Source organism: Podarcis erhardii (assembly GCF_964252035.2).
Source record: "Podarcis erhardii genome assembly, chromosome: 2".
NCBI classification, from domain to species: Eukaryota; Metazoa; Chordata; class Lepidosauria; order Squamata; family Lacertidae; genus Podarcis; species Podarcis erhardii.
The window spans coordinates 23,470,226-23,481,704 of record NC_138498.1 but is presented as its reverse complement, the minus strand read 5'-3'; the positions used below and the strand labels follow the sequence as shown (position 1 = coordinate 23,481,704).

The window sequence follows — 11,479 nt, the reverse complement described above, 5'->3', positions numbered from 1 at the left end:
ATTTTAATGGGAGGGGGCAAGGGGCCTTGGCCCCTAGGTGTTAGCTCCTATGTTCTCCATGAGATGTGGTGATTGTGTCCACTGGCTTGTTGTTATGCACATTAGCCATTTGACTCAAATTAGCTCTTTTCTTCTGCTAAGGTCCCAACTAGATGTGTGTCGGCTGGAGGGGACGGGGAAACAGCCCCTCTGAATTTCCTATTTGCGTTGGAAAGACATTCTCTATTGGTGCCAAATATTACAAACTAAATATTATGAGGGTACCTTAAGAGTGTAATTCTAGGGCCTATTGGAGGGAGTCCAGTGAGCCATAAGATGGATTCGATCTACTCTCCAATGTTACTCTGAGGTCCGAGTGGGAGATCCAATGTTTAGCTTCCCTCTCCCTCCCTTAGCATCCTTGTTCAGCAAACATAGCTCTGGTGTCAGTGTGCCAGGCAGAGACTTTCTCTGGCATCCTCCCAGTGTGGTGTAGTGGTTAAGAGGGGTAGATTTGTAATCTGGGGAACTGGGTTCATGTCTCCACTCCTCCACATGCAGCTGCTGGGTGACCTTGGACTAGTCACACTTATTTGAAGTCTCTCAGCCTAACTCACATCACAGAGTGTTTGTTGTGGGGGAGGAAGGGAAAGGAGAATGTTAGCTGCTTTGAGACTCTTTCGGGTAGTGATAAAGCGGGATATCAAATCCAAACTCCTCTTCTTCTTCTCCCAGACCAGCGGTGGAATTTAGACACATTTCTGAGCGTATCTAAACCTATCCTTTCCCTTTCCTTCCCATTGTTTTCAACATCCTGTGCCAACAAGGTCAGGGACAGTGGCCGCCTAATTCCACAATATCTGGAGGGCACCACTTTGGCCCACCAACATCTAGAGAGCCATGGGTTCCTCGTTCCTGGACTGTGAGGCTATAGGACGGGAATGAGGAGCCTGTGGCTCTCTAGATGTTGGTGGGCCAAGGTGGTGCCCTCCAGCTCCCATCTGCCCCAATCAGCATGGCCAGGGATGACAGGTGTTGGAATAGAAGAAATTCTGGAGGGCTACAGGTTCCCCATCCGCAATAAGGGCAATAGTTGGAAAGAAAATGGGACACACCATACCATATCTGGACTTAAGAGAAATTCCTTCCAGTAGCACCTTAAAGACCAACTAAGTCAGTTCTTGGTATGAGCTTTCGTGTGCATGCACACTTCTTCAGATATCTGAAGAAGTGTGCATGCACACGAAAGCTCATACCAAGAACTGACTTAATTGGTCTTTAAGGTGCTACTGGAAGGAATTTGTTTTGTTTTGACTATGGCAGACCAACACGGCTACCTATCTGTAACTGGACTTAAGAGAGTCACTTCTAAAGCTCAATATAGTTTATTAGATGAACTAAGAAAGAGATGCCCACTGAGGAGCAGATCAAGCTCAACAAGGGTGGAATCTACACACATGTACAAACCATTCTTAAAATGTTTTTTTGTTTTGTTTTTAAAAATACATGTACAGTACATTAAGTTTTCTTTTTTTAAAAATATATTTATTTATTTTTACAGAAAAACAGAAGAAATTCAAAACAACAAAACCAATCACAAACATACATCAAAATACAAAAAACAAATTAAAAGTAAAAACTCCAATTTTTAAATGCGTGTTTACAAAACTTTCTTTCTTGACTTCCTCACGCCTCCCTTTTTTGTGTTCCTCTTTGTCCAATCAGATACAGCAAATCCTTACCCTCTTTCGAAACTCATTTCTAATTATTAAAATCCCTTCTATTATGTCTCCGATCTTTCCTCCTTATGTTTAAACACCTTTAACATATTGTTTACTTTTGACATAATATAACTTTAATCTTTCACCCTTTTTCTATTACGTTTTTGCATACTTTTTAACACTGTATCACTAATGCCATATTATTTTTATATCCAACATCATTTTAGCATTCATAAACCTTGCAGTAGTACATTAAGTTTTCCATAAGGTTTGCCATCGCCATCAAGTGTCACATTGCATATTGCACTTAAAACACACTTAGAATGTTTTATTTGCAGCCCTATGGCTGAGTCCAAGGATGTAGGAAAGCTCTGCCATGTGCAAGATGAATATTACAGGGCTGTCATACGTCCGGGCATTTTCCCGGATATCAACAGGATTTCAAAGGCAGAATTGATGTCCAGGGGTGGGGATTTCCAAAATGGTGGCACTTTGTCCTGGCTCTGAGTCAAGTCAATTGAAAACTCGAAGGATTTTTTGGGGCTCAAAAAAATAAAAACAAAAAGCTGAACAATTTGGGGGGGAGCGTTGTCTAAAAAAATAGCTCAAGAATTTCCTTTTTATTAAAATAGCTCAAGAAAAAAAGTCAAGTCAATCAAAAAATAATGGGATTCTTTTAGAGCAACAACTTGGCTTTAAAAAAAAGCTTGCGTAGCAAGGTATTGAACTTGTTTTTTTTAAAAAAAGCTCAGCAATTTCCTTTAACAATAACTTTCGGGGTGCCCTGGTGAAACAATCTGGCAACCCCAGGAACCATCTGTTCCAGACACAGGCCTTTCAGACACACAAGCGAAGGGGACCGTTTGCAATGCGTGCGGCATTTAAGTCCCGTGTACAAATGAGCCGCGGCTTAACTCTTATCTGCGAAAGCGATCGCGCCCCGCGTGTTTTCTGGACGCGGCTTTTCGCGGGTGCAAAGAAGATCTGGCTCAGGCGGCAGCACCCGCAACATCAGCATCATCCCCGAACGAGCTCCCCTCTCGCGCGCCCCCTTCCGCCTCTCCCGGCGAAGCGCAGGCAAGGCCCGGCCACGTGACCCGCTCCGGCCCTGCCGCCGCTTCCCTCCCTCCCTCCCCCCTGTCGGAGCGGAGCGATCCGAGGCAGGCAGGCAGGCAGGCGAAGAAACAAGATGGCGGCCGGCGGCGATCCCGAGCGGGACGCCGGCCCTTCGCATTGAAGCCCCTCGGCCCGAGCGGCTCGCCGGAGGCCCTCCTTCCCCGGCGAGGGAGGGGGGGCGGGGAGGAAGAGGGAGAAAGAGCGCAACCGCCCGCTCGGAAAAGCCACCCGAAGGCCCTCGCGCGCACACACAACACCTCCCCCCTCAGCGCTCTCGGCCAGCGCCCAGCGATGCGGGGCCGGCGAGGCAGGCCGCCCAAGCACCAGCAGCCTGCGGCGGCCCCGGCTCGGGCGAGCACCCCGGCTCCAGCAGCCCCGCCGCCGGGCCCTATCGGGGGACTCCGCTCCCGCCTGAGGGGCAGCAGCCGGGGCAGGTGGGCGGCCTCGGCCCAGGCGGCCGGGGCTGCAGGGCCCAAGCCGAGGGGGGCCGCTGCCCAGGCCTCCCCCTCAGTCAGGGGAGGCGGCAGGAGGAAGGGCGGCAGCGGCAGCAGCAGCAGCAGCAGCACCCCTGGCGGGGGAGGCAATAGCGGCCGGGGCAGGGGCAGGTCTGCTGCTGCTGCTGCTGCTGCTGCTGCTGGAGCAGCGGCGGGAGGAGGAGGAGGAAGCCAAAGCAGGGCGCCCGCCGCCGCCGCCGCCGCCTCAGGTGGTGGTGCTTCTTCCTCCGCTCCCAAGAGGAGCGGCCGCAGCAGCCAAGTGGTTTACGACGACCATGAGAGCGACGAGGACGAGAGTGCCGTGTCCGACGACGAGGAAGGCGAGTCCGGGGAGAAGCCCGACTCCGGGGAAGACGAGGCCGTGGCGGAAGAAGAGGAGGAGGAGAACGACGACGACGACTCGGATTACCCCGAAGAGATGGAGGAGGACGAGGACGACGACGCCAGCTACTGCACGGAGAGCAGCTTCAAGAGCCACAGCACCTACAGCAGCACCCCGGGTACGGCGAGGGGTAGGGGGGGTGAGGGGGGGTCGCCCCCCCCACTTGTTCCACCCCGGAGCCCATCGCGTTAGGGAAGGGGTGGTGGACGGGTTTTTGCTTTGGGGGGGGGTTAATGGGGTGGTGCTGAACCCCCCCCCCGCGCCATGGGGTTGCGCGCTGCAATGGGGGCAAGATGTGGGGAGAAGGGAAGCGAGGGGCTCCTGCAGGAAGAGGGCAAGGTGCGGGAAGCCACAGTGGCAGAACTTGAGAGAGGGAGAGAAAATAAATAGCGATCCTAGGCTACTTGTTCGCAGGAAGAGGAGATGGCAAACATGGTCTGAGAACAGGGGTTCCCAGTTAGGGGCCCCATCCGTTGCCTCCCTTCTCTCTAATTTTTTGGGTCATTTTTGTGCATGGTAATATCACACATTTTATGGCCTCCTGTTGTTGTTTGTTGCTGTTTTTAGTGCATACCAAAACTCCTTTGCTTCTTAGGGACTACCCTACATTTTGTGCAGGGAATTGCTTTGCAGAGGCAGCCACCATGGAGTTATCAACATGTTCCAAAGCGGGCGGGGGGGGGGGGTCCGTGGCTCTTGAAAAATAGGGGGTCATTAGAATGGGGATCCATGGCCCCATCCCTTCCTTGCCCTACCCCCAACTATTTTTTTGTCTTTTCTGCATGGTAATATCACACATTTTAGGGCCTGTTTTTAGTACATACCAAAACTCCTTTGCTTATTAGGGGCTGCCCCACATTTTGTGCACGGAATTGCTTTGTAGAGGCAGCTACCATGCAGTTATCAACATGTTGCAAAGCGAGGCTGGGGTGTCCATGGCTCTTGAAAAATAGGGGGTCCTCGGTAATCAGCTAATTGGGAACCACTGTCTTGGAAGAATAAATTGGGGATGAGTGAAATAGGGGAAAGGGAGCCCGTGTGGGGCACGCATGTGATGCTTGGGGAAGGGGGGGGAGTAACTTGCAGACTCTTGACTTCGTGCAAAACTAGGGGGTGGTGTTTTTGTTTACAAAGGAAAGCAGTGCGTTGGGAATAGAGATCAAATTATTGGCAGAAGCGCAGTATGGTTTAAATCATAGCATGCAAGCCCATCACATGTATTTGTAGTAATTGAAAACATTCAAATGGATATCTTTTTATTTATTTATTTATTTATTTTCCTTTACCAATTTTTGTTATGCAGCAGTGTTTGCTTCCAGCTTGTTTTAAAGAGAGCTTGTGGTTTTTAATTTTACGGTGACTTTGCCAGTTCAACCATTGGAAGAAATTATGTTCAACTTTTTTATAACAAGTTTTAAGAGTTTGATTGTAGTATGGATCATGCTGAACTACTAGCATTTTAAGAATGTTTTGGGGGTTTTATTAAAAAAGGTAGATTTAATTCAGCAAAATATTATTGCATAAAATCTTACATGCTTAACTTTCCTTACTTGGTGGCAACTATTTTTATATACTTGCATGTGTTTTATCATCAAGTACGTAAACAATCAGGATTGGGACTTGTATATTGGTAGATGTGAGTGATATGACAGTTCTGTGCTTTTACAGTTTGACAAGGAAAACCCCAGTGTGGAATATTGAAATAGCTTACATTTTACTAAATATGCCTGTACAGTACAGTGGCTGTGTGAAAGTTATGGGGGAAATCGGACCCATTTTTCATCTATATCACAACATCAAAAGACACACTTCTCTATATTAAAATGGAGTTTTCCAAAAGGCGCTTAATTTTGTTTGTTGTTAAGGTGCTTGAATAAAGGCAAGCTTTCCTAATTCACAATATGAGAGTGAACACTGTATGAACAAGTTTAAATTATTGTTTAGCTGTAATGCTTCCTAGCTGTGGTTTTTCCCTTCACTGTGGCTTTTCAATGGATTATTTCATAGTACTAATAATATTTTTCTATATCGACAACATAGGAACTGAATTTTTATTCAAGGAGACCTTCATAATTGTTCACCTGTAGAAAAGCAAATGTTAGTGCTGTTTAGTTTGCTTCTAAAGTGTATATTTTAATTTGGATATGATTCAGTTTCTGAATGGATTTGCCACAGTTCTAAAATGTTATGTGTTAACGTTAATCAGATCAATTCAGAAACTGAATCATACCCAAATTAAAATATGTATTGTTTTGTATCTAATTTGTGTTGTATGCTAACATTGTGCCACTGATAGATATTTGATGTCTTGCAGTGGAGATGACTTTTTCACACACACACACACACACACACACACAGTGATTATTCTAACGGTTTTTAAAAGAGTTAAGAGTTGGTGTTAAGGGTCATTCTATATCAAGTGATCCAATCACATTTACCTTACCATTTTATATTGCTTCCACTTTCAGTTTCCTGAAAGTAAAGTGGTACCTCGGGTTACATACGCTTTGGGTTACATACGCTTCAGGTTACAGACTCTGCTAACCCAGAAATAGTGCTTCAGGTTAAGAACTTTGCTTCAGGATAAGAACAGAAATTGTGTTCTGGCGGCGCGGTGGCAGCAGGGGGCTCCATTAGCTAAAGTGGTGCTTCAGGTTAAGAACAGTTTCAGGTTAAGACCTCCGGAACGAATTAAGTACTTAACCCGAGGTACCACTGTAGTGTAAGAGACAGTCCCAAATTTCAGTTCAAAATTATTTATCCCATCCTGTTTTTTAGTTATGAGGGTTTGAAATTTCAAAGAATTGGCAATTTTGGTCTACACAAAAACCTTACAATGTCAACCTAGATTTGAGATACTGTATGTCAAAACTAAAAATACCAATCTCTTCAGAATGTCATTGGCTTTAATGTGATATGTCACCTTACTTTACATTTTAAAGTTAAGTTACAAAATTTTAAATTTTAAAAAGTGATTAAAAATAATATGTTCAGAAATTTCCAAAAAATGTATTGATTATTTAATGTTTCTAAGCGCTACCTGCAAAATTTCATCAAAATTTCTCAATGAGATCACATTAACTTATATATATAAGGTACATACATGTCTGCCTTACTACTTCTATTTAGGATAAATGGGTCTTCTTGGAGTAAAATATAACAGAATAAACTAGGCTTCAAAATATAATATCAGTTATTTTTCAGGCATTTGAAAAGCTAGTCAGCCTTTTCCTTTAAAAATGTGTTTCAAGGCAGCGTGATAGCTTGCTGTTGCTTGATAGAATTAACGCTTTGAAATAATTCTTGTTTGTACTTCATTTCATGATCTATCTCAATTCTGAGCTGAGTTCTTAGTTTTTTGCCCGGCAAGGCCAAAATTTTCAATGTATTATTATTTTTAATTTCCCACCCTCATAGCTCAAAAACGGGATGAGATAAAAAATTAAAATTTTAGATTTTAACTTAGTTTTGATCATTCAACAAGTACAAAATATTAAGGAAATTGGATGACATAAGGTAAAAAATATATATTAAAAAATTGATCATTTGACATGGAATGACCCTTAAAACAAAACAGCCAGATTTACTTTACATGTATTTCTTGCGGCTGCTGCTTCTTTCTGACAGTTGGTGTCAGGCTTTCCTTGTTTTTACAATGGCCAATGATGGTCCATCAATCGGGTTCAGTAGCTACTTATGTTTTTGTTGTCCTGGTTCATCAGCAGCGAGGTGGTATACACTTGTCAAATCATGCCTGCCCTGCTGCTCCCCTCTTTGCTGAACAAGGAGGAACCAAACCAGAGCACTGGCCTAGAGATAACAAGAAGCAACATAATGCTAATCCGCTGCTGTAGTTTGTTTCCTCCTCATGGGGAACAACTGAAGAGTAGGGCAGGTGAACTTGAACAGTGTGCACCTGCATTCTGCTGGCTTCTGGTATGACATGGTTTGTTTGGCCCTACCATAATCTTTTGGTTGTGATGGTGTACTGGATGGCAAATACTGCATCCACCTATTGACCTACTTGGTTCACGCACACCCACATACATAAACACACCCTAGAATGTGTGTTGTTAAAGTGCTATAGAATCAGTGTTAGAAACTTAGGTGTATAAGCTAGGCGCCAAATGGCTCCTTAAACCGAGGTTGCAGTTGCCAAAATGGAATTTCTAGTTGCCATTTTGGGGCAAGACAGCTCTAAAGTCTTGTTTTCCAAATGATGGACTGACTGATTGATTCTCAGTTAAACACATGGCTAGTTCAAGACGACAACCTTGAGCTAGGTTAAGAGCTTTGAGACCTTAAAGAAGAAAAGACTATCAGGAACAGTCCATGTATATGTTGGCCTATTGTGGTGTCTTAATGGTGACCGCTCCTGCTCAGGCTGCACAGAAAAGGCAATTTGGTTCCAGAAATGCATTCCAGTTGTTCTGATAAAATATAACGGATAGAGTTCTACAGGCTGGGGTATTAGTGTGTGAAAACAGTCCAGATCCAGTAATCCTCAGATGGTGGAGATGTCAGGCGCCATCCCAGGCATCTTCACTTGGTCACAAGTGGTCGAACGCTACTGAGAATGTGAAGGGATGCGGGTGGCGCTGTGGTCTAAACCAGTGTTTCTCAACCTTGGGTCTCCAGCAGTTTTTAGACTACAATTCCCATCATCCCCGACCACTGGTCTTGCTAGCTAGGGATGATGGGAGTTGTAGTCCAACAGCAGCTGGAGACCTAAGGTTGGGAAACACTGGTCTAAACCACAGAGCCTAGGGCTTGCCGATCAGAAGGTTGGCAGTTTGAATCCCCGCGATGGGGTGAGCTCCTGTTGCTCGGTCCCTGCTCCTGCCAACCTAGCAATTTGAAAGCACGTCAAAGTGCAAGTAGATAAATAGGTACCGCTCCGGCGGGAAGGTAAACGGCGTTTCCGTGCGCTGCTCTGGTTCGCCAGAAGTGGCTTAGTCATGCTGGCCACATGACTGGCCACATGACAAAGAATTACCTGATGTTCAGAAGACATCTTAAGGCAGCCCTGTTCAGGGAAGTTTTTAATATGTAATGCTGTACTGTCTTTAACACTGATTGGGAGCCGCCCAGAGTGGCTGGGGAAACTCAGCCAGATGGGCGGGGTATAAATAATAAATTATTATTATTATTATTATTATTATTATTATGACCCGGAAGCTGTACGCCGGCTCCCTCAACCAATAAAGCAAGATGAGCGCCGCAACCCCAGAGTCGTTCACAACTGGACCTAACAGTCAGGGGTCCCTTTACCTTTACTGAGAATTTGTTGTTTCTGGAAAATAATTATGAGTAAAGTGGAGTGACTAATAGTTCAGAGCAGTAGATGTTTCATTTTGTAAAATTTACATCAGGCATGGGCAAACTCGGCCCTCCAGATGTTTTGGGACTACAACTCCCATCATCCCTGACCACTGGTCCTGTTAGCCAGGGATGATGGGAGTTGTAGTCCCAAAACAGGGCCGGAGTTTGCCTATGCCTGATTTACATTATGCCAATGTGCACTGTACAACAGTGGCCCAGTGATGTGGTAATATGTGCCTTATAGACTTGCAAGCTCTTTCCTTCCCCGCTTTGCATACAAGTTCTCCCTCCGTTTGCTTTTCACAGGCAGTGTTAAGACTCCTTCAAACTAGAGTTTGTTAGAAGGCAGCTTTTCAAAGTGCTATTCAAGCTAACCATGGTAAGTGTAAATGTCGATGGAGAAATAGCACATCTTGGTAAGCAGAGCAGGGGATTAATGTGCAAGCTTGTAGGTGATTCCAATCTCTTACCCACGGTTAGGGTAAGGATTAATATTTTTTGCAACATTACAAAGCTTTAGTAATCCATGCCGTGGCCTCAACAATGCACTCTTTGGAAAATGGTGTAAAGGCTGGGGATGGAAGAAGAGAGCTGTTTAAAAGTTACACTTTATCAACTGGTGCTCTATTCACACTGATATGTTGCCGTTGTCATTCAGGATCACAGTGGGCATGGTTATGCCTATTGTTGATTAAACTTCACTCACTTTGACTGAAAAACTCCACCAATGGTTGCACGTCCTATGGTCACATCACACAGAATTAGTAGGGCTTCTGCCAAAAGTGGGCAGGGATGCCTTCCAGTATTTGATTACCTTTTGCACAAGTGGCATGTCAATTGTAATATATATCACTCTGCACTGAGCTAAGGTTAGGGGTGCTGCTCTGTTTACATTGTATGCACTCTTCTGAGGTCCGTTGAACCTCCCCGAGAATTTTCATTGCAGAAGTGAAAATGCTCTTCATAATCCATGAGTTGGTTAGGTTTACGAGAACACCCAACTTAACTGTCACATGACATAAATCGGTAAGCATGTAATTAAAGCTTTCGTTCAAAAAAGGCTAGGATTAAATAACGGTTTATTTGAATAGGAAGCCAGCCCATTTTGGCCTTGATTGCACTCCCCTTACAAAATCAAATTCATAGTTTCGAAGTACTCCTGGCCTTGGCCTTGTTTTAAGATGCCACCAGAAGTGCTTTGGCTGGTGCATCAGCTTTTCCATTCCTCTTACAGTCACTGTCTGGCCACATCCCTTTGTGCATTAGTTATATGCTTATTGGGGCATTCTCTGTGACAATACCTTAGATGTGGAACTCCCTGCTCTAAGAGGTTAGCTCATCTTCCTCCCTCTTTGTATTTTGCCAGGAACTGAGGACATTTCTTTTTAAACAAGCCTTTGTGTCTGCTGCTGCTTTATGTAATTTGTTTGTTGCAAGCTCCAGCTCTTCCTCCTTTTTGTTCTTAGATGTTGCTTTTAGTAATGGTTTGTGCAATGGTTAGTTTTTTTAAAAGGTGGATTGTTATTTTATTTTTGTGCTTTTTAAATACTTTTGTCAGCCGCTTTGAGCAACTTCTTTTGGAAAGGAAAAACAGAGTATAAATTTTAGTATTTTGGTATGAATGAATTAAAATAAACTGCACCTCAGATGGTGGCAGGAGATGAAGCAAGGCCTCATTTGGTGGTTACATTAATGCAGGAGAAGGCAGCCCATAAGGTACCCTTGATCCATGCAAATCTTGCATGGCTTGTGGTTTGTAAATACCTTATAAGTTGCTTCACAACAAGAGCACTAGAAAGTTTATTTTTAAATGTAGGTTGGCAGTCTAAGATTACTTGTAATCTAGGTAATTTGTGAAAGGTGACTGAGAAGAGGGTACAGATCAGAAAATCAGCACCTTTTCTGAACATGTGGGGGGAGGGGTGCATAATCAGTGTCTTAAACTAACAGTAGTTAATGTTACTCACAGTTCGTTGTTCTAGATATCTTGACAAACCACATTTTTCCACACTGAAAGCTTTACAATTTCTTAATGACAACCCAGGTGGAGGATGTGCGTTTGTAAACCTTAGGTTCACTGTGGCTTGTTCACTTGTAGCATATTGCCTAAACTTGGCATTAGATCTGAAGTTTAATTGCCCAAATCCTAAAAGGAAATTTTGCATACAGTATTCATGCAGGTGTGTGCCTGGGTACACATTTCCCTTTGAACATCTGCATCTTGTTAAACTGGCTGGGTATATCTCTATGTATATCAGGGAATGTGCATTCTCATTCAGGACTTTCGTGTAACTAAAGCCTCATCCAATCCAGTATTCCGGTTAATTGAAAGATTTTTACAGTCTTTAGCCTCCCATCAAACTTAAGAAGTTGGCCATGATTATATTGTTTTTATTAAGCTTTATATGGCAGACAACCCTGTTGCTAACAGTTCTCAAATCTGGAACCCTGATAACCCTGTCATG

General features: G+C 44.2%; 1 protein-coding gene across 11 annotated transcripts in view; it reads left to right on the top strand.

Annotated features, from left to right (window-relative positions):
- Positions 1 to 3,092: 3,092 nt before the first annotated feature.
- BPTF (bromodomain PHD finger transcription factor) overlaps positions 3,093 to 11,479 on the top strand; it is a 64,349-nt gene continuing 55,962 nt past the window's right edge. For all 11 annotated transcript variants that reach the window (XM_081849471.1, XM_081849468.1, XM_081849465.1 and 8 more), the window contains exon 1: positions 3,093 to 3,810. In XM_081849471.1, coding sequence (XP_081705597.1) covers positions 3,108 to 3,810 — 703 coding nt within the window. In that variant the 5' untranslated portion in view covers positions 3,093 to 3,107. The remainder of the gene's footprint in view (positions 3,811 to 11,479) is intronic.